Below are 24098 nucleotides of genomic sequence, written 5' to 3'. Positions count from 1 at the left end.
ATTGAGTGAAGAACTATTTTCTCTGGTTTGTTTTAAATCTACTGCTTAGTAGCTTAATTACATGCCCCCTAGTTCTAGTATTTTTGGAAAGAGTAAACAATCGATTCATACGTATCTGTTCCACTTCATTCAGTATTTTATAGACCTCTTTAATATCTCCCCTGAGACCTAATATCTCCAAGCTGACGAGTCCTAGTTGCTTTAGCCTTTCCTCATAGGGAGTTGTCGCATCCCCTTTATCATTTTTGTCACCATTCTCAGTACCTTTTCTAATTCTGCTATATATTTTTTGGTTTTAAATCTTTATTCATTTTTTTGTGTTACAACAAGTGTTACAAATAAACTCAATAGAAACTTAAATACACACTTGACTAACTCATATATTAATATCAAGTATAACATTAATATAATAATCCCCTGTCCCACCCTCCTTCCCAACCAATAATACATAAATCAATTTTATTGTACATTTTTTAAATATTAATTTAGTATGTAATAATCAAAATTGAAAAACCCACCCCATTTCCCTCTTAACAATTATCTTATCATGGGAAAAGTTCATTAGAGAAATCATGTTAACGGTCTTCAGATGTTTCCAGTGTTCTTTATGGGAAAAATTATCCTTCTTTACAAAAATCGGTTAATGGTCCCCATATTTTTTTAAATTTATTCATGTATCCTTTGTGTGTTGCAATAGCGAGTTCCATTTTATATATGTGGCATACCGAATTCCACCAGAACATATAGTTCAATCTATCATGTTGTTTCCAATTGAATGTAATTTGTTGTATTGCAATTCCAGTTAAAATAAATAAAAGTTTGTTATTACTGGATGAAATTTGGCTTTTTGCTCTCATAGTTGTTCCAAATAATATAGTATCATATGTCAAGGCTACTGGATTTTCTAACATTCTGTTAATTTGGGGCCAAATTGATTTCCAGAATGATAGGATAAATGGACAAAAGAATAAAAGATGATCTAATGTCCCAATTTCAATATGACAGTGCCAGCATCTATTAGATCTTGAACTATCTATTTTTTGTAAACGAGTAGGGGTCCAAAAAGCTCTATGAAGAAGAAAAAACCAAGTTTGTCTCATAGATGCTGACACCGTACATTTTAACCTCCAAGACCAAAGTCGTGGCCATTGAGATGCACTAATTTGGTGTTTTATCTCAATGCTCCAAATGTCTCTAAGACCATTTTTTGGTTTTTTATTTATATATCCGGATATTAATTTATACCACTGTGCGGCTTTGTGACCTATTGAGTCCATCTGGAAACATAAGAATTCCAAACTGTGATATTTAACGAGATCTTTCCATTCAGGGAACCCTTTCTGAATAGATTGCTTCAATTGCAACCATTTAAAATATTGTGTTTTATTGAGACCAAATTTTTGTTGCAATTGTGAAAACTCCAGCAATTTATCATTTTTAATTACATCATCCAAAGTGCGAATGCCTGCTATCATCCAATGTTTCCAGATGACTTTAAAACCGCCAATTTTGATCTTGGGGTTTAGCCATATAGTTTGGTTGGTTGATTTACTAATTGGAATTTGAGTAAGATTACTTATGTATTTTAGAGTTTTCCAGGTATCCATAAATATTTTATGATCTTTGTATAACCTTGGCATTTTGATACTAATTACATGATTAAGACGTAATGGAAACATAAGCCTCCATTCTAGCCAAAACCAGTCTGGAATATTATCTGTAGGTTCTGGGAGGATCCAATACATACCATGACGTAAGATATAGGCTTGATGATACCTATAAAAGTTGGGAAAATTTACCCCTCCCTCTTTAATTGGTTTTTGTAATGACGCTAGAGCAATTCTTGGTTTTTTATTAAGCCATATAAATTTTGTCAAAGTCCTATTTATTTTTGTATAAAACGAATCTTGAAAGAAAACTGGTATCATCCCCATTTGGTAACACACTACCGGTAAAATCATCATTTTTACAGTTTGTACTCTTCCCCACCAAGATAAATGCAAAGGATTCCATTGCTCACACATTTCTATTACTTTTTGTAGTAAGCATTTTTCATTAATTTTCATTGTTTCATCTACTGTTTTTGTTATCAAAATTCCAAGGTATTTGATATATTCTTCCTTCCAAACAAAAGGGAATGTATCAAATAAACCTTTTGTACAATGTATATTTAGTGGAAGAATTTCTGATTTATTCCAATTAATTTTATATCCTGAAAAATTTCCAAATTTCTCAATCAATTCAAGTAGATGTGGAATGGTGGATTCTGGATTCTTCAGATATAGTAATAAATCATCTGCGTAAGCAGATATCTTATATTCTTTATCTGAATGAGGTATACCCTGTATCTCCTTAGCTTGTTGGATAGCTAATATTAAGGGTTCTAAAACAATATCAAACAGCAAAGGGGATAAGGGACATCCTTGTCTAACTCCTCTCTGTAGATTAAATTTTTCTGAAAACGTATTATTAATATATATTCTAGCAGAAGGGGAGCTATACATTGTTTGTATCATTTGTATAAATCCAGGACCTATACCAAACCATTCCATTGCTTGATACATAAAAGGCCATTCTACTCTATCAAAGGCCTTTTCTGCATCTAATGAAATTGCAAAAGTAGGTTCATTCATTTTCTTTGTTAAATATAACATATGGAATGTTAATCTGGTATTATGAGATGAATGTCTTTGAGCAACGAATCCTGTTTGATGCATACCTATTATATGGGGGAGAGCTTTAGCTAATCTTAGCGCAAGTATTTTTGCTAATAATTTTCCATCTACATTTATTAAAGATATTGGTCTATAGTTTGATACCAAAGTGGGATCTTTATTGGACTTTGGCAAAACAATAGTCAAAGATTCTGCTATAGTGCCTTTAATACAACCTTTATTGAGTTGATATTGATAAAGATTTAATAAATAGGGTAATAAAAAGTTTTGAAATGTTTTATAAAATTCCACTGTATATCCATCACCACCTGGAGCGGATCCAACTCTAAGGGACTCCAAAGCTGTTCCTAATTCTTTTAGTGATATTGGTTCTTCCAAACTTCGTTTTATATGTTCAGGAATTTTTGGACCCTCTAACATTTTTAAAAATTCAAAACCATCTTTTTCTTTATTTAGATAATTTTCGGAAGAATAAAGAGATTTATAGAATTTTAAGAATTGTTTTAAAATAGGTTCAATTTGTGTATATATATTTCCATTTTCATCTTTTATTGCTATTAATTTTGTTTTTCTTTTTTTCGCTTTAAGATAGTTTGCCAATATTCTTCCTGATTTGTTTGAATTACCATAGTACAATGTTTGTTGAGAAAATAAATCTTTCCTAATCATCTTAGATGAGATCTCATTATATTTACCTTTTAATTTTAATAATTCTTGTTGAATAGAATATTCCCATTTTTCTATAAGTTTTGATTCTAAATTTTTAATCTCTTTTTCTAAGATCAAAAATTGTTTTTTAATTTGTTTTTTTAGAAAAGCCGAATAAGAAATTATTTGTCCTCTAATTGTTGCCTTAAAGGCATCCCATAAAGTTTCTTTGTTAATATCATCATTATCATTTATTTGAAAAAATTCTTTCATTTTTGTTAGAAGATTTTCACAAAAATTTTTGTCAACCAACATTGTATTATCTATTTTCCAAATTGGTCTGTTATTATTTTGATCTGTAGTTTTAATTTTGATCCACACTCCACCATGGTCAGATAGAATAATTGGATCAATGGCTGCTTGTGTCACTTGATGTGCAAGATGTTTTGAAGTAAAGATATAATCTATTCTTGAAAAAGAATTGTGAACGTGAGAACAGAAAGAAAATTCCCGACCATTAAAATGAAGTATTCTCCATATATCTATTAAATCACAAGATTGAATCAAATTATCTAGTCCCATAGATTTCATAACTCTACTTGGGTTTTTATCTAATAAAGGATCCATTACAGCATTGAAGTCCCCTGCTACTATAAGGTTTGAAGTAGCCAGTGGTATGATCAGTTGTTGAAGAGTTTTAAAGAATTCATTTTGGTTCGAATTAGGGGCGTATATATTGATTAACGTCATGGTAGTATTTCCCATATTCATTTCCACCATTATCCATCTTCCATGAATATCTGAAGCTTTTAGTTTAAATGAAGCAGAGCATTTTTTATTAATTAAAATAGCAACACCTGCCTTTTTCCCTATAGCTGGTGAGAAAAAACACTGTTTGACCCAGCCTCCTTCTAGCTTTTTAGATTCTATATGTGAGAGGTGGGTCTCTTGTATAAGACATATATCTGCATCTTGCCTTTTTAAAAATGATAGTGCTTTTTTCCTTTTTATCATATGATTAAGACCGTTAACATTTAAAGACATAATTTTAATATCCATTTATTTTTAAATTCTCAGGTATTAAATTATGTATATTTTCCCAATGTTTTAAGTATTTCATTTCTCTTTTTTCCTTTATTCCCATGATTTCCTTATATATTTCCCTTTTATTCCCTCCCATCCCTTTTATCCCTCCCTTCCCCCCCTTATTAATTACGAAAACTTGGATACGCAGGTTGAGGTTAGATTTAGATAACTCCCACAAGCTATTAATAATTATCTAAAGTACTACCATTTTTTTTTTTTTTTCTATTTTTGTATATTTTCTTTTATTTTATTATTAATTATAAGAATAAGTAAAAAGTTTTTCATTCTTATGTATTGAAAGATTATTTTCTGTATTTGTATATCTTTAAATCCATAAGAATGATTATTTTAAATCAATTATATCTAAGAACATTTCAATTACTATTCATTTCTTTTCAGGTGGTATATTATTTTTACTTTAAAAAGCTTTCCAATTTAGCCTCTTTCCTCAGAACTGTAACAAGAGTCTACAGCACAGGAATCCTCTCATCTCTTATATTCATTATTTTCTTATGATTCACGAGAGAGTTGTCAATTAAGAGGAGCTAACCTTCCCATCAGTGTTCTTATAAGTTCTATCTCAATAGCATACTCTATAGACATCTATAATTTTGAAGTATCTGAGGCCTGTGCAGACAAGAGTGAAGTCCTGTGCCAAAAACTCTTCTTTTATCTCCCATAGAGGATTCCCAGGTTGAACTATTGTGGATACTAAATTAAACTTAATAAATAAAAGAACATAAAATTTGCGTTTCAGATTTATTTTTTTCATACATTTCTTATTTGAAATGTATTTTAATGTATCTGAAACGCAAAATTAAACCTGAAGTACCACCTTCAACCGGACATACAACAAACCAATCACTTCATTTTTTTTTTTTTTTTATAATCTTCTTTGTGATTGTAGGATGATTTTCTTTCTCACTATTACTCCGCTTTCAAAATTTCGGATTCAATCAATACATTTTTAAGTTTGTTGAAGAAACTTTCTTCGTCATCATTTGAGTTCGGAGATGTGTTTCAAATCATTTATGTTCCTGTCTTTAAGTTTATTCTATGTATTCTGAATAGAATTCTAGAATTTTTGTATTTTTCAGTTTTCTTGTTTTCCATGGAGAATGTTGCAAGTTGTTTAAGTCTTTAATTCGATCCTTGTGTGTTCTTTTTCCATTGCTTTCCGTTTTGATCTATCTTTAACCGTCAATAGTCTTTAGTATGAACCCATTAATTGTTCTTTAGATTGTCATAGGTTGCTCCAGTTGATTTATAAATTCCTGTAGTTTTTTTGGATCTGTAAAGTTTTGCGTTTTGTTAGCAACGGTAACCTTCATAATTGACGGGTACAGGAGCCCAAATCTAGCTCCTAGAGATCTTAGTTGTGGTCTCATGTCTAAGAATTGTTTTCTTCTTGTTGCTGTTTCTTTTGCAAAGTCCGGGACAATGTATATTTTTGAATCTTGGCATTTAAGATTTTTGATTTCCTTGGCTAATTGGCATATTTCAATTGCTTGTTGGTGTCTTAAAAGTTTGAAAATTAAGGTTCTTGGACCTGTTTGAGTGTTATTTCTTTGTGTTGGAATCCTATGAGCTCTTTCAATTTCCAGTTCCGTTTTAAATTTCAATGGTAGTATTTTAGGTAGAAATTTTTCAAGAAATGCAATCGGATCATTCTTTTCCACTCCTTCAGGTAATCCGATTATTCTTAAATTATTCCGTCTTTCACGATTCCGGCTGTCTTCAAGATTTTTTTTTATCTCTGTTATTTCTTTCCATATGATTTTGCTGTGATTCATGTCTGTATTTAATTGTTCTGTAATATCTTCTAATGTTGAAATTCTATTTTCTGTAATGTCCACTCTTTTAGTTAAGATTGCAGCATCTTCCATTGCTTTTTGTAGTTTTTTGTTACTATCTAAGACAATTTCTTTTATTTGTCTTAGTTCTTCCATAACATCCAGATTTTTTTCTGTTGGTAATGGGATTTTAGAGGGTGTACCTGGCTCAGGTTTCGACCTCTTATTGCTTCCTGATGTTCCAGCTCCTAAGTCAGCTTTATTTTGTTTAGTTGAAGTCATATTTCAATATATATTTTAGTTTCTTTAAAATATTTGGTAGTAAGACTTTTTAATATATTTGCATATAAGGAGCTATTCGTTTATCCAACCATTCGTCCAAGCCACGCCTTTTTTTTTTTTTTTTTTTTTTCAGTATTCTTAAAGCAACTGTCAGTTATTTGTCTTAGGCTCTATTGCAGACTCGTTGTTGGCATCTAGCCTGAAAAAATTTGCAGCCTTCTTTTCTAGCTCTCTTCTTACAAGCCCAATCGCAGCTTTCACCGAGGAGAGCAATATTCCATCCAATATATTTACTTTAATCTTTCAATGTGCATATATATGTATTTCAGTGACTCTCAACTGCCTCAATGTCACTTTTTTTTTTTTTTTTTTTTTTTCTTCAGGTCAAAGAAATTACCAATCCTTTTATTTGTCCTTCCTCAGAGCCCAAAAACCTACAGTCTCTTATATCTGAATCTCTTGAATTACAGCAGCAGAGATTAACCTTTATACTGATCCTTCACAGTTTATTTTTGAAGTTAGCAGCAAGGAAATAGTTAAAAAAAAAAAACCGTTGCCAAGTAGCTTTCACTGCAGACTTCTCCTCATTTCCAGCAGAGGACAGCTATTTCAAAGCAGCCCATTTCCCTAGTTTAAACAGGCATCAGGCATTTCAGAAAAAAAAAAACTTATCTTTGTCACTAGGCAGCTCACCGGCAGACCCAGACTTTGTAAAATTTTCTTTTTTTTTTTCCCGATCTAAGATGGCCGCGGTCGTGGTGCACCGAGCAACCGTCTGCAAACCCCCACCTTCGGGAAATCTTTCCTCTTGCTATACGCCAGAGAGCTTTGATCTTGCTAAAGAGGAGGGGAAGGAAAACCTCCCTGGCCACACGGCGTCCCGGACCAGCCCTCCCTGGCAACGATTAAAGGTCAATCTTGCTGCCTCTGCCTGAGGGACCCGATCTTACCGCCTCTGCCAGCGGGGACCCGATCTTGCCGGCTCTGTCAGCGGGACCCGATCTTGCCGCCTCTGCCAGCGGGGACCCGATCTTGCCGGCTCTGTCAGTGGGGATCTGATCTTGCCGCCTCTGCCTGGGGGACCCGATTTTGCTGTTTATGCCGTTGAGACGGGTTCAGCCCTCCACACCTCACTTCCCAGAAAACAAATGAAAACGGCACTTCTTTCTCCCGATTTTCCCCTTCAAATGTCTCTCCCACCTAATCAAAAAGGTAAACTCCAATTTATTATATCATTAAGAACGTTTTTTTTTTGTAGTTTTTCTGAAATTAAGCTTGTTTATACAGGAGCTCTTTCTTCATCCAACCGTCATCGTTCGCGTCCAAGCCACGCCCCCCCCTGCTATATATTTTTTAAGATGCAATGACCAAAATTGCATACAGTATTCAAGGTGTTGTTTCACAATAGAGCAATGCAAAGACATTATAACATTCTCGTTTTTGTTTTCCATTGCTTTCCTGATAATTCCTAACATTCTATTTGCACACTGAGCAGAGGGTTGTAATGTATCTTGCTCCTTGGGAGTCACTTTAGTCAGTCAAGCAGGTGCAAATCCCAATTTCCAACTGTCTGTAGTGGCTTCTGGTAGAAAATGACTGCTGTGAGTTCTAGCAGTAGTGTTGTGGTACTACTGCTAGTGGTCAGCCTAGTATTGGGCGGAGGTGTCATGGGGAAGTCTATTTTGGAGGGAGGGAGTTTCATGAGGCAAGAGTGGCAGCAGGATCAGGAAGGGGGGAAGAAAAGGACTAATTCTTCTAAGCGGGTCCCAGACATTATTCAGCTGGGAAGTGCATATTACATGCTATCTCGTATGGTAAGCGTCAAATATTCAATATCAGTGCTCAGACATGACCTGGCATTGAATATTCAGAGTTAATTTAGTCAGCAATGGTAAGCATTTTTAAAACGCTGACTGCCACCAGCAGACTATTGACCGGATCCATTTTCTCTCCTATGGGGAAATATATCTAACTTGAGCACCTGTGATAAGCACATTTTTTCATGTGTTTATGCTTCCTAGTTAGCTACAGCAACCCACATCCCCTTATTGTTGAAAGCATAATGCTTATTCTGTGTTCTTTTTTGGGGGGAGGGGAAATTATTTGGGAGTTCTGTACTTGTACACAATCTCTTCCCTTCTGAAGCCTCCAGCAGTGCCATAATATCTAATTCCCTCCCCCAACAAACACCTCTGTTTAAGCTCCAATACCCAATTATAGACCTTGCCCTTCAACCAAAACTATGTCCTCTAGGCAAAAGCTGACTCTCCCTCCCCCCCACTCTTTGTAAATTATTTTATAGGAGTAATATGAATTCTGTTGGATTTCTCTTGTTGAGAATGAGATTGTTGTATTTTCCTGTTAAATTGTTATTGTTATTTGCTAGTAACATTGATCTTATTTTACAGAATTGGAGGTTTCCTTGACAACTGGCCTGAGCTAAAGAAGTGGTTTTCAGAAAAACAAAATATTCTAATAAAGATTGATGGTGAAATTGAAGAAAGCTTACTGTGCAAAAGGATGGAAGAAGTTTTTTTGGCTGAAGTGGTTAAAAAACCAAAAGGTAAAAGTTTAAAGATTAATAAAAATTTGATATACCGCCTATCAGTCTTCAAAGCGGTTTGTACATAATAAAAATAGTAAAATAGGGTAACATACATTAAAACAAACAGGACCTACTAGAACGATAGGATTAAGGTAAAGAAGTACATTATAAAATAGGAAAGAGAGCCATATAGGGATTATGAAATTGTACTTTAAGTATAAGTTTGCCAAATTTTGTGGAGATTTAGTGCTAATATTTCCTGATGTAGCTCAAGTTACCCAATTGAGAAGAAAGGAATTTCTTTTATTAAAACGTGGAGGGGCATAATCGAAAGAAACGTTTAATCCGTTTTTGTCTATGTCGCAAGTCGTCCAAAGTCAGACACAGCTTAGGACACATTTTCAAAAAATACATCCAAAATATTTTTTTTCACGAAAATCGTCTAACTATACGTCCTGCTGATCTGATCGTCCAAGCTGCTAAATCATCCATATTTATACTACATTTTCGTACAAATATTCATCCAAGTCAAAAACGCCTAGAATAAGCCCTGTTGGACATGAGAGGGGTCAGCAAAGTGATGGACTAGACGCCCAGACATGGCACCTCAATAGTGGGGTACCTTACAGGGCAGTGCTGTGAATTTCACAAAAAGAGTGCCCCATAAACATCTCACTACAGCTCCTTTATAGGTCATGGTTAGCCCCCCAAAACACCCCCAAAACGTACTATACCCACCTGTCTACAACCCCAAAAGCCCTTATGGCTGCAAGAGCCACTTATATGGCAGTACAAAAGGGTTTTGGGGGTTTTGGAGGAGTGCACATATTTCACCATGAATGCAGTGATTATAGTGGCTTATGGGCCTGGGTCCTCCTCTCCATGGGTCCCTAACCCACCCCCAAAATGACTTAAGCCACCTCTGTGCAGCTCTACTAAGCTTTCCTATGGCAGGCTGCCAGGTGCTGATGTTCTGGAGGCAGATATTTAAAGTTATGATTACGATTTTTATGAGGGTGGGGGTCGTTGATAACTGGGGTAGTGTGTGGGGGTCTGTACTATGTGTTTACAGTGCTTATCTGGTCACTTTATATAGTTTTTTATGACCTAAGTCACAATGTCCAAGTTCCGTCTAGGCTGTGTTGTAAAACTTTCGGTTATACATTCAATACGACTAAGTCTAGCACGTCCCATGTCCCGCCCAAATCCCGCCCTTGACACTCCTCCTGAAACGCCCCGTTTAGCTGTGGTCATTCAGTGGCACTGGGAAGGCCTAGGTTGTTTATAAACACATCCAAAACCCGTTTTGATTATCGGCACTTGAACGTCTTTCGTTTATGATCATCCAAGTGCCGACTTAGGCTGGGTTTTGGGCATTTTCTCTTTCGATTATGAGCCCTCTAGGGTACTGGCCCTCAAAGCTACATTTTTCTTAAAATTTCCATGCAAATGCTTAAGTTACAAAAGAAGGAATTTATATTTTGGGATTCTATTCAATTGTAACAATTCTTAAATACTAGAGAAATAGAGAAAAAGTAATTTCTTTAGATTGATATTTTATTATTTTGTTGCTTAAACTGATTTTTGAAAGGAGAGAAATGTAATCACCAGGAAGGATTAGCTTGTTTTAAGCCCTCTTATTAGAGCTTGATTTATTGATAAATATATTTGAACTTATTGGTAAATACATAATTGAGCTAGATAGAATTTTCAGTTAGATATTTTATTATCATTCTTGTGTTTTAGTAATCTATTATTATTTCTTCGTGAAATGAATTTTGAAAAATTGAATTAAAAAAAAAAAATTTGGAAAATAAGTTTGAAAAACTTTCATTTTGAAAGTTATGTGTACTATAGGGTCAGTAGAATGGTACTATGGAACAGGTTCCTAAAACTAATAAATTATGCCCTATTGGAAACCATAGGAGAGACCTACCTAGACACTACCAGGTCTACCCACTGCACTCATACAAAGACCCACTCATTCACTTAACACACAAAAAACAAGAAAAAAAGGAAAAAAAAGGTAGAGAAAAAGCCTCAGTTCATCTTCATATGGCAAAAAACTCCACTTATAAACAACCATTAAGCAAGGTCCAAAATGTATCAGTTCACTCAGCAGTGAGAAACACTATAATGCACTTGGAGAGCCTTTACAGTTGCTGGTGGAGTAGGCTGGAATCATTCCCCTGGTAGTGTCTAGGTAGGTCCCTCCTATGGTTTCCAATAGGGCATAATTTATTAGTTTTAGGAGTTTTGCATATCTTTCCTTAGATTTTTTTGGGGTAGTTACACTATGGAACAGGTTCCCAAACTTTCTCAGATCATGGTGCCATTAAATTCTATTATATTTTTCATGGCCGCACACTTTCAGCTATGCTTGACCACCACTAGAGTTGCTGTGGCACAGCTCCTACAGCTGCAGCTTTAAGTCCTTCCTTTGCTGGTGGGGATGCCCAAGCCCTGACATTTACAGAATGAGAAGCCAGTTTTAAGAAGTCCAGCCTCCCCACCAGCAAGTCCATAGCTGCGCACAAGATAGATGAGTTACCCACAGTGACTCTACCAACTGAATGTCCTCCTACTTTAAAGAAGGTGGAGGATCCAGAAGGACAATGTCCCATACATAAAACCTTAAGAGAGTGAGAAGAATTGCTAAGAAAATACAGAATTTGTTACAGATGTTGCTCTTTATCCAAGCATATGGCTGAAGACTGTAAAGTGGCCATTAATGTCAGAATTTTTAAAATGGTGCCATAAGTTAGGATGTGGTAGGCATCCTACCGCCACCTAACTTAATTGCTTTAATTGGTTTAATAGATGCAGTAATTGATTGCACTGTTTAAAAAACAATTAAAACTTCATTTAAAAAAAGTAGGCACCAGCAAGCACCTACCTTGATAGGCATCAGAATTGCAGCTACATCATAGAACAGCACCTAAGGTCAAAGTAGGTGCGGTTAGGCGTGATTCTCAGTCAAAACTTAGGCGCCAGTAATGTAGGCCTTTAAAACCCTGGCCTACATCAATGGCACCTAAATTTGATGTAACCCGTGATTCTGGCCATTTTTTGAGGCGGCAGCCAATGTAGGTGGCATTTCCAGAATCCAGGCCTAAATGCACAATGTGCAACAGTGAGCAATATGTAAGTGCCATACACCCTGACAAGATCAGGCCTACCTCTCCAAAACCCCCAGCCTCAGAGCCACAGCAGGGAGAAGGAGGTGGAGCAAGTATCATCATTGAGCATCATTATGAACTGAACAAAGGTGTGGAGAAGGCTTAGTGGGAGGTCACGCACCAAGATTTCTGTGGCAAAGGTATACCCAAAAGAGCAAACAGGAAAGGCATGAAAATGCATGTTGTCATCAATGAGCAAAATAACCAGTCCCTGGCAAGGAAACCACTACCCCTACCACTACCCCTACCACTACCCCACTACATCCAAGGAAACCACTACCCCTTCAGGGCACAGGAGGGGGAGCTGGGGCTGGAGGAAAGGGCACAGAAGGGGGACTGGGACTGAAGCTGGAGGGAAGGGCATATGAAGGCGTTGGAACTGAAGGGAAGGGAGAGAGCTACAGGACCTGCAGGAGAGGGAGCTGGAGGGAAGGGGAAGAGTTGCTGTGCCTGTGGAAGGGAGGCTGCTGGAGGGAAGGTAGAAAGGTGCTAGACCTGTTGGAGGAGGGTCTGCAGAGAAGGGAAGGGAAAAAGAGATGCCATACTAAGCAGATGAAGGAAGAGGGAGATAAACAGGGAGGTATTAGAAACAGGGGAAAATAATGAGCATGGAGAGGAAAATAGGTGCAGGGACACAAAGGGAAATGCTGCATGGGAATAGTACATGGACAGAGATGGGAAATACAAGACATGGAAGGGGGTATATGGACACAGAGGGAAAATGCTAGAACCTGTTCAGGGAGGACAAGGAAGGCGGGAAGAAAAGCAAGTACAGTGGAACCTTGGTTTACGAGCATAATTCGTTCCAGAAGCATGCTCGTAAACCAAATTGCTCGCATATCAAAGCAAGTTTCCCCATAGGAAGTAAGGGAAACTGCTTTGATTGGTTCCACCTCCTCCCCCCCCTCCACGAGGCTACCGGCGCTGCTCCATTCTCCCCCCCCCTTGAGGAATCCGACGCTGTTCCAAACCCCTCCCTGCGATCCAGCTTCCCCACCCCTGCGAACCGGCATCTCCCCCTCCACCGCGATCCTACTTTCCCCCCTCCCGAGCAGTCAAGACACTCTTTACCCGACTTGGCACCAGTGCCGGTGCCCGAAGATCCTCCCTCTTCTGGCGCGGCTGGGCGGTGCGTCGGAGATCCTCCTTCTTCTGGGCTGGACTGGCTTTGAGCATTTGCGCATGCTCAAAGCCTTCTGGTCTCGCTCTGATTGAGAGCGAGACCAGAAGGCTTTAAGCATGCGCAAATGCTCAAAGCCAGTCCAGCCCAGCCCAGACCAGAAGAAGGAGGATCTCCGACGCACCGCCCAGCCCAGGCCGCGCCAGAAGAGGGAGGATCTTCGGGCACCGGCACTGGTGCCAAGTCGGGTAAAGGGTGTCATTGACTGCTCGGGGGGGGGGAAGTAGGATCGCGGTGGAGGGGGGGACAATGCGAGTGGGGGAGGATGCCGGATCACTGGGGGGGATGCCGGATCGCCGGGGGGATGCCGGATCGCCGGAGGGGGCGCTCGTACAGCAAGGCAAGCTCGGTTTACGAGGCACCAAGTTTGCGAATGTTTTGCTCGTCTTGCAAAACACTCGCAAACTGGTGCACTCGTAAACCGAGATACCACTGTATCTTCATTGAATCATTAGTAGGACAAGAGTTAGCATGACTGGCCTGTCAACATCATATGATGGAACTGGTGCTTGGAAGCATCTTCACTCAAGTGTGATATCAAAATAACATTAACATGACAATGAGGGTGGAAGGAGGAACTACAAATGTAAGATAGAAAAGAGGGGGAATACATATTGGTAACCTATGAAAAACGTTGAATACGCTTCTGTAAAGAGAAATGTGTTAAGCTCTGATTTGAAGTGATCTAGGGTTGTCTGTGATTAAAGTTACGGGGAAAACGCTCCAGCGACCTGCTTGCTGCTCTAATAGGACAACCATAACCTGTTAAGCTGTCATACAGGCTGGTGTGTACTGTGTAGTTCACATCTATGGGGGATGGGAGAGGGTCAGTGACCACTGGGGGGGGGGGGGGGCATGCCTTCATGTCTTTAGTGGTCACCTAGTCGGTTTGACCACCTTTATGGCACTTATTTGTTATTGAAATAGGTCTAGCCTTAAGCATCCAAGTTTTGCCCTGGACGTTTTCTGCAATGTTCCAAAAACATCCAAATCATGTCTTTCATGTCATCCAAAACATGCCCCCCCTTGAGATTTAGATGCTCTATGCAAATAGCAGAGAAAACCATCTACAAATAGGTTTCAAAAATTGCAATTTCAACATTTTAACAAACAAAACGTCCAAATGCCACTTTTGGATGTTTTTCTCTTTTGAAAATGAGCCCCATTATGTATCTAGATTTTCAGAATGTATTTAACAAAGTTCCTCATGCAAGACTTCTGAGGAAATTAAAAAGTCATTGGATTGGGGGTGTTCTATTGTGGATTAAGAACTGGTTAAAAGTTAGAAAACAGACATTAGGGTTAAATGGTCAACATTCTCATTGAAGGGTAAATAGTGGATTTCTCTACGGATATGTGCATATTTACAGTATAAATGACCTAGAAACAGGAATAACAATTTAGGTAATCACATTTGCTAACGACATTGTTATTCAAAGTTAAGAAATTGCAAGAGGACCTTAAGGATCTGGGAGACTGAGTATTCAAATGGCAGATGAAATGTTATTTGAGCAAGTGGAAAGTCATCTAAACTTTATTCTAGTTTAGAAACTACTTTTTATTTGTATAAGTACACTCTTTTATGTCAGCATATTAAAAGACTTCTCAGTGAATGATTTTTAAAAAATATTTTTCCTTAGAATCTCCTCAACTCATTGACATTATTAAAGAGATAAAAGGAAAGATACCTAGGACACTTCCACAAAGTGATTCCTTAATGAAGTCTGGTTAAGTATATTTATATTGTTTCCAGAAGTACATGCTTGTTATCAGTGTTCCTCTTCAATTAATGCTTAATAACAAAGGGTAATAGAATCAATACAACCCCACCCCCCGAACATTTGATACAGGTAGCAATAAAGATCCTTCAATATATCATCAATCCCCTAAGCAACCAATTACAGTAATTGCAAAAATGAAAGAAAACAAGTGTGATGAGCAACCACTGGGGGCTAGATTGGACAGTTCCCCACCAGAGACTCTGCAAGAGAGCACTGCTCACCTTGGCAATCTGAAGCCCCCAGCAAGATCAGAAGGAATGAAAAATGATCTCCACCATATCTTTTACCAGTTGGAAAAAGCTTGTCAGACCTGGCTGCAAGATGTCTGGGTCCCTTTCATATGTCCTTGTACAGTCAGGGTGAATAAAAAAAGGACAAGTCAATTTCTTACATGGGTACAACATCTTCCTCTGTGTGCAACTTTTATACTTTTATATGTGGATTAACTTTAATCATAAACCTTTTATTGCAGAGAACAATTTTCTCACCAGATAGTTCATTATGTAATTTAGCTACTTTGCTCTCTGGATAGAGCTAGGGCATAGATAGAACAGTTCATCTCCGCAAATACTTCTCTCCCAGCTGAATTTAACTGGCCTCTTTCTCCTCATTAGTTTCTTTCTCTCTCTAAGGGACAGATTCTCAAAACTCAAGGAACACGGGAGTAAACTCAGGGGGGGGATACTTGGAATGGGCAGACTTGGTGGGCTATAGCCCTTTTCTGCCGCTTTTTCTATGTTTCTATTAGCAAAATGGCGGTCCTGCTGGCTGGAGGGAATAGGCATCCCTCCGGCCAGCCATCTAAATAAGGTAAGGAGGAGAGAGTAGGGGTCGTCAGAGGCATGGGGGAAGGTGAGGGTTGCGTGGCGACAGAAGAGAGTGGACATCTCTCCCGCTGTCAGATGGAGGATTGCTTGGAATCTGTGGCTTGATTTATTATTGGGGGATTTTTTTTTTTTTTTGCATTTATTCTGCCCATGTGCCCAGCACTATAACCAGCAATAGCCACATGCAAATGTAGAGAATCTTCACTACTTTCCACCAACCTCATTTGTATGAGTGTTTTTTGAAGAATAACTCACTTTTTTAAAATTGCTACTATAACAGCTGCGACAGCAGCCTCTCTGTTTGTAATGCACATTTTTGAGAATCTAGGCCTTAGAGACATGGATAAAGACCAGAATAAGACCTCAGTTTTTAACAGTGTCTGCTTTTTATTTATTTGTTTAGATTTCTATCCCATTCTCCTGGGAGCTCAGATCTTCCTGCAGGGATGTATAGTCATTTCTCGGCTTGAGAGTGGAGTGGGCGGGCAAGAGTGTATTGAGGGAGTTTGGATGTGATGTAGGCAGGAGTGATGAGGTGGAATCTCTTGTAGGCCGTAACAAGGGCTTTGAACACACAGCGTTTGTTAACTGATAGCCAGTGTTCTGCATGGAGGGCTGGGGAGCTGGGGTTGTGGTAATCAAGGTTATGTAGGAGGCGGATCACAGCATTCTGAACTCATTGGAGGTGCTTGTGTTCTTTGGTAGTGATTGCATTGAAGATGGAGTTACAATAGTCCATTCTGGAGAGTATATAGGCGTAGAGGAGTTGGGCTAGGTCAGGCTTAGTGATATATGATTTGATCCTTTTTAGCTGATGCAGATAGTAGAAGGAGGTAGATACCACTTGTGAGATATGGGCTGAGAGGGACAAGTGGCCATCCCGTACCATCCCAAGGCTGCGCACTTGGTCTTTTGCTGACAAGAGTGTAGAATCCCGGATCCAAGATGGCGATTGAGTCGGACGTCTGGCGGTGAGCTCTGTCCCAGCGTCCTTTGACTCACCCCTTCTTTTCCTGTTGCCAGTTGCGCTTTTTTACTCGGAGCAGTGCTAAAGGTTTCTTCGACCCTGCTAACTTTCAAATACTCACTTTGGAGTATCCCAATAGCCGTTCTCCTAATAGCCGTTCTGACCTATTGGGAGAACGGGATATAAATCAAAATAAATAAATAATAACGGCTGTCTGCTGTTTGTTTTGACGTGCTTAATGGGGAAGAGGAAGGGAGCTAGAAGGCTGAATCCTGCGGCAGCTGAGAGCTCCAGGAACCTGATCTAAACAACGCTGGACACTGGAGTGACGCATCATCAGAGAGACACGCCACCAGCTTTGGGAGGAACCATGGCGAACCTTAGTAACGATCGGGCTTCTTTGAGCCCGATTGAAGTACAGGCTCCTCTTCAACCTGGGAGAGAACACTCTGTAGAGAGAGAGGTTTTCCAGCTTACCCGTCAAGAGGGTCAGCTTGAGAGTCCCGGAGGAGCAGTGGGAGCTGAGTCGATGGAGAGTGAGGCTCCCACTGTAGCCACTTTGATGGCACCCAACACAGATACTGGTAAGAACTCAACTTCAGCTCCCAATAGTCAGCAGTTTGGGGAGTTAATTAAGCTTTCAATAGTCAGTTTAGACACTCTGTTGGGGGCTATTGTAACAATGGACTCCAACCTCAAAAAGGCAGTCTCGGTTCTACGTTCAGATTGTATTACTATCAACTCTTAGGTAAATGAACATGGAATAAAATTAAGAGAGCAGAGTCAAAAAATACAATAACATGATGAATAGATTAATTCACTTAAATCATTGGAATTGGAGACTGTTAAAGAGAGATCTTTTATTTATAAAAAATTAGAGTATATGGAAAATAAACAGAAGAGAAACAATTTAAGATTCTTGAATTTTCCTAAGTCTCCATTGATTCCTGGTTTGGAAATGGTCCGGAAATATCTGAAAGAGTCCTTGCTAATCCCAGAGGAAAGTTTACCACCTATTGTTAGAGTCCAATATATCTCCTCTGAGAAGAAGCAAGATCGCTCTACTCCTAGGGACCCACCAGGAACAGATGCAAGTAGACCGAATGTACCAAATTTTCTGGAAAATTCCCTTGAAGTAATAACTGAGAGGACTACACTTATTGTTACATTTGCTTTAGAGTTTGATAGAGATTTGATTTTTTGCATATACTTTACACATATGAACAATATGTTTTTGGGTTCAACTGTTCGCATATTTCCTAATATATCTTGAGAAACACAGAAGCAAAGAAAAGACTTTCTGGCATATAGACTGAGAATCTTAGCTTTGGGTGGTTCTTTTGTTTTAAAGTTTCCTGCTAAGTGTTGTGTTTCAATAGAAGGAGAACATTTTTTGTTTTTTTATCCCAAACAGTTATTGCAATCTGTTGTGGCCAGAGAAGGGGGGTGGGAGTGCCCATTGCTGCAGTGACAATACCTACAGTTTAACGAACCAGCTACTGCAAGCGTCTCTCTAATTTCTATTATGTCCTGATGATTTATTAATAATATTTTTTTATAAGTTTTCTTAGGTCTTGGATTATTAATATTTGTGGACTAAATAAATAATTAATAATTTATTTATTTTAAGCTTTGTCCGGTTTTACCCCCTCCATATTTCTTCATTGTAATTCTAATCAATATTCAAGAATATGTTCATGTTTGAAATGTAAAAATTTTGAATAAAAATAAAGATTAAAAAAAAAAGAGTGTAGAATCCCAAGATAGTATTGGGCAGGTGAAATTAGTGTTTTTCTTTCTGATCCATAGTAGTTCAGTTTTGGCAGCATTCAGCTAGAGTTTGTTGTTTGTAATCCAGTTCTTCATGTTGGTGAGGCAGTGTTGAAGGTTGGTGAGTTGGGTAGATCAGTTTTTACCTAGCAGAAGAAGAAGCTGAATGTCGTCTGCATAGGAGTGGATTTTGATGTTGTAATTTTGGGCGATATCGATAACTGGTCTGATGTATAGGTTGAAGAGAAGTGGGGACAGCAGGGCACCTTGGGGGGACTCCATATTTGATAGATTTGGGTTCTGATTTGTTTGAATTCTCTGTTGAAGGAAGGAAGTGAACCATTGAAGTACAGAGTCCTTGATTCCTAGGTCGGTGAGCCTTTGCAGTAGGAGTTGGTGGTCAATAGTGTCAAAGACAGCGCTTAGGTCTAGCAGTACTAGCAGGGCATTGCTATCTATGTCTAGTATTGACCAACTGTCATCGATCATGTCTAGAAGAATAGCTTTTTTGCTGTGGCCAGGTCAGAAGCCAGATTGAAAAGGAGAGAGAGCGTTTTGGCTTTCTATGAATGGGAGTAGCCGGTGGAGTACTGTTCTTTCCAGGATTTTGGATACAAGTGGGAGGTTCAAGACTGGGCAGTAGATGTTAGGGTCATTTGGGTCAAGGGTAGGTTTCTTTAGAGTGGATTTGATAATAACTGTTTTCCAACTGAGTGGGACCTTACCATTTTCTAGGGAGGTGTTTGTGATGGGGAGGAGGGATTCCGCTAAGGCATCGGCGGTGGATGGGAGGAGGCTGAAAGGGCAGGGGGTCTAGGATAGTGCTGGAGGGTTTGAACTCCTTCAGAGTTTTGAGAAGTTCATTATGCGTGGCTGGGAGGAGTTGGGATAGTGATCTGGATGCTGGGCTAGTCAGACCTTGAGGAGAACAGATTGGGGGGGGGGAACACCTTTGCTGGGGGTGTTTTCCAGCTTGTTGCTGATGGTGTCAATTTTGTTTTGGAAGAAACTAGAGAGGGTCTTGTTGTCTAGGTCTGTGAGGCTGTTGGGATTGCATCCTTAGGCAGCAGAGAAGAAGCAGTTTGTCAGGGCAAACAAGTGTCTAGACTGGTTGGGGACTTTTTGTAGGAGTTGAGAGTAGTAGGTTTTTTTTGCCTCCAAGATGGAGGACTTGTAGGAAGCTAGTAGGCTCTTCCAGTGTGCCTTTGATTCTTCATTTGGGTGTTTAACCCATTTTCTTTTGAATTTCCTCAGAATTCTTTTCAGGGATTGCAGGTGGTTGGTGAACCAGGGGGCTGGGGTTTTGTTGGTGGGTACCTTTGTGTTTCTTTTCTGGGCAAGGTTGTCATAGAGGGACTGGATTCCTGAGTGCTAGTTGGAGGCAGCCAAGTCGATGGATTGGAGGTGTCGGCTGCAGGTTTTGCCGATGTTATGGATACCAGCTGCCATTTCTTGTGGGTTGATTGAGTCTGCGATATGAGTGCGAATGGTGGGATTCAGGCTTCTTGGGAGGGCATGGGTGGTTTCATCTGGGAGCTGAAACGTGATGAGGTGGTGGTATGACCATGAGACTAGAGTGGTGGTGCAGTTAGAATGTTTAAGGCAGGTGTCTTCAAAGTCCTTCCTTGAGGGCCACAATCCAGTCGGGTTTTCAGGATTTCCCTAATGAATATGCATTGAAAGCAGTGCATGCACATAGATCTCATGCATATTCATTGGGGAAATCCTGAAAACCCGACTGGATTGCGGCCCTCAAGAAGGGACTTTGAAGACCCCTGGTTTAAGGTGTTGCCTGCTGAATGTGCAGGGTTTGATATAGAAACATGATGGCAGATAAAGGCCAAATGGCTCATCTAATCTGCCCATCCACAGTAACCTTATCTCTTTCTCTCTCTGAGAGATCCACGTGCCTATCCCAGGCCCTCTTGAATTCAGACACAGTCTCTATTTCCACTACCTCTTACGGGAGACTGTTCCATGCATCTACCACCCTTTCTGTAAAAATGTATTTCCTCAGATTACTCCGGAGCCTATCGCCTCTTAACTTTATCCTATGTCCTCTCATTGCAGAGTTTCCTTTCAAATGAAAGAGACTCAACTTATGCACATTTATATTACGTAGATATTTAAACATCTCTATCATATCTCCCCTCTCCCGCCTTTCCTCCAAAGTATACATATTGAGATCTTTAAGTCTGTCCCCACGCCTTATCATGAAGACCACACACCATTTTAGTAGCCTTCCTCTGGACCAACTCCATCCTTTATATATATTTTTGAAGGTGCGGCCTCAAGAATTGTATACAATATTCTAAATGAGGTCTCACCAGAATCTTATGCAAAGGCATAAATACCTCCTTTTTCTTACTTGCCATACCTCTCCCTATGCAACCTAGCATTCTTCTAGCTTTTGCCGTCACCTTTTCAACCTGTTTGGCCACCTTAAGATCATCGCATACAATCACACCCAAGTCCAGCTCTTCTGTCACCTCTTCACCTCCTAAACTGTACTGTTCCCTCTGGTTTTTGCAGCCCAAACACATGACTTTGCATTTCATAGCATTAAATTTTAGTTGGCAAATTTCAGATCATTCTTCAAGCTTTGCCAGGTCTTTCTTCATGTTATTCACACCATACGGCGTGTCTACTCTATTGCAGATTTTGGTATCATCCGCAAAGAGGTAAATCTTACCCGACAACCCTTTAGCAATATCATTTATAAAAATGTTAAAAAGAATAGGTCCAAGAACAGAACTTTGAGGCACACAACTGGTAACATTCCTTTCCTCAGAGCGATCTCCATTGATCACTACCCTCTGTTACCTTCCACTCAACCAGTTCCTGACCAGCCCGTCACATTGGGATCCATCCCAGGGGCACTCGGTTTATTTATTAGACGTCTGTGTTAAAGAATGACATGGGGAAGCCTTTTGGCTGGAGGTTTGTTGTTATCTGCAGACCCTGGTGGGCTATGCACTTCCTTTTCAGGTGGATGGGATCATCTTTTTGGCTACGGGTTATCTGGGTGGCCTCTCTGCTGGGGATTCTTTACTTATTCGCAAAGGCTATATAGTGGGTAAAAAATGTATTCTAAATCATTGGCTCCAGGACTCCCCACCCACCATTTGGTATTGGCGCAATAAATTTCATCTGCTAATGGTCTGGGAATCCCTGTCAGCTCGATTTTCTCATTATCGTGGTAAGCTTTTTTTGTCCATTTGGGCACCTTATTTGGAGACTCTTTCCCCTCTGATCAATGGCCAAGTTCTCAACCAGTTGCGGAAGCCAGTGGTACCCATGTTGCAAGTGAGTTGAAGGGGGGACTGGGGTGGGGAGGCTTCTCTTGTTGGGTGGGGCTTGGCCGAGTCTGGGTATAAGAACTCAACCCAGACTGTACAGGTCTCTGCCTGTTTGGATGGTTTGTTGTTGTTTCTGTTTCTTTATACTGTAGACTGAAAAAGCTATCTCACCTGCTATGTTTGTTTGGCCTTTATCGTTTAATAAACTGTTTTGATATGGGAACCTATCCAGCACTTCTCCCCTTAACCGTTGTCTTTCCATGTAATTCTACTGATTCCGTTTCCACTCTATTTCCCTTTTTGTCTCCCCTCCTGGGGGTGGGATATCCGTCCTACTTTCTTTATTTTCCTGCTTTTCTCTTCTCCTGTTTCTATATCCTCTTTCTTCTTTCTCTTACCTTTCTGCTCTCCTCTTTCGTTACTTCCTCCTCAGGTTTTCACATGGTTCTTTTGGGCTCTTCAGTTTTTCCCTAAGTTCCCATTTGAGATGATCTGTATGTCATATCCTTGGAGTTCTGAATGGTTCAGTTGAACCTTACAGTTCATTTGTTAACGGATGTTTTTTTTCTTTCATGGTTCTTCCTTTACTGTATTTTCTTGTGTTATTGAAAACTCAATAAAAATACTTGAAATCAATAAACTGTTTTGAAAAAAAAAGAATGACACGGGTAAAAAATTTGTCCCCGTCACTGCCCTGTCCGTCACTGTGACCACCGACCCTGTCCCCGTGACCACTGTCCCCGCCCCATCCATACAAGCCTCAGTACTGCAATATTTAGCTTATTCCTTCCTTATAAATCAAAGTTCTGGCTGCTGAACTAGAGAAAGAGATGTTCAGCTGGCAGGGCTTTGTTTATAAATTTTTACCAGCAAACTAATATACTACTTTATCCTAAAGCAAAAATAAATAAATAAATATAAATTTTTTTTCTACCTTTGTTGTCTGGTTTCTGCTTTCCTCATCTTCTCCTCATTCATTTCTTTCCATCCACTGTCTGCTTTCTCTGTTTCTTCCATATGCTCTGTTACTGTGCCTCTCCCTTCCATCACTTCCTCCATTCCCACCCCAATTGGTCTGCCACCCATCTTCTTCCCTCCGCTCCCCTCATAGTCTGGAATCTCTCTTCCCCATTTCCCTTCAGTGTCTGTTCTTCTGCACCCTACCTTCCCCAGTTCTCTTCAGCGTCTGTTCCTCCCCATCCCACCTTTCCCAGTTCCCTTCAGCATCTGTTCCTCTCCACCCCACCTTCCCCAGTTCCCTTCAGTGTCTGTTGTTCTCCACCCCAACTTCCCCCAATTCCCTTCAGCGTCTGTTCCTCTCCTCCCCACCTATCCTACCTTTCTCCTTCCCTGCTCCTTACCTTTGCGACAGGCAATTTCTCTAAATGTGCTTCCTACCAGCAGCCGGAACATTGAAATCGCATGTGGCTGCAAGAAAGGTCGTCTCTGATGCAACTTCTGGTTGCGTCAGAGATGACCTTTACGGCAGCCTCACGCGATTTTAATGCTCCGGCTGCTGGTAGGAAGCACTTTTAGAAAAATTGCCTGCTGCGAAGGTAAGGAGCAGGGAGGGAGATGCTCAGACGGCGATCGGGTTCAGGTGGCGATCGGGCGGCAGCAATCAAGAGGCAAGGAGGGAGGGAGATGCTTCAACGGCAGCTATCAGTATGGAGGGAGGACGTGCGATTGATGACCGTGCGCGTTCCCTCTCTTCACTGCGGAAACAAGACCATTTACCACTCCACGGGGTGGTGAATGGCCTTCTCCCCGTACCCGCAGTGATCACTTCTTTTCTCCGTTTTGGTGGGTAACAGCCACTGGGTCATTCTCTAGTCTGTGTGAAACACTGTCAAAGGCTTTGATAAAATCTAGGGCACATCCTCTATCCAATTCTCTGGTCATCTAGTCAAAGAAATTGATCAGATTTGTCTGACAAGATCTACCTCTAGTGAATCCATGTTGCCTCCGGTCCTGTAATCCACAGGATTCCAGAAACTTGACAATTCTCTGTTTTACAAGTGTTTCCATTAATTTGCTAGGTCCTAGGCCAGAGAAGAGAGGAAGTC

At 39.8% G+C, this 24098-nt stretch overlaps 1 protein-coding gene across 1 annotated transcript in view; it reads left to right on the top strand.

Moving 5' to 3' along the window:
- The window catches only part of SPEF2 (sperm flagellar 2), a 544154-nt gene that overhangs the window by 316221 nt on the left and 203835 nt on the right, over nt 1–24098 (top strand). Inside the window, exons 16-17 of the mRNA XM_033932867.1 lie at nt 8893–9047; nt 15029–15115. Coding sequence (XP_033788758.1) covers nt 8893–9047; nt 15029–15115 — 242 coding nt within the window. The remainder of the gene's footprint in view (nt 1–8892; nt 9048–15028; nt 15116–24098) is intronic.

Source organism: Geotrypetes seraphini, chromosome 1 (assembly GCF_902459505.1).
Source record: "Geotrypetes seraphini chromosome 1, aGeoSer1.1, whole genome shotgun sequence".
Taxonomy (NCBI): Eukaryota; Metazoa; Chordata; class Amphibia; order Gymnophiona; family Dermophiidae; genus Geotrypetes; species Geotrypetes seraphini.
Note: the sequence above shows the minus strand (reverse complement) of the source record. Positions and strands in the feature narration are given on the sequence as shown.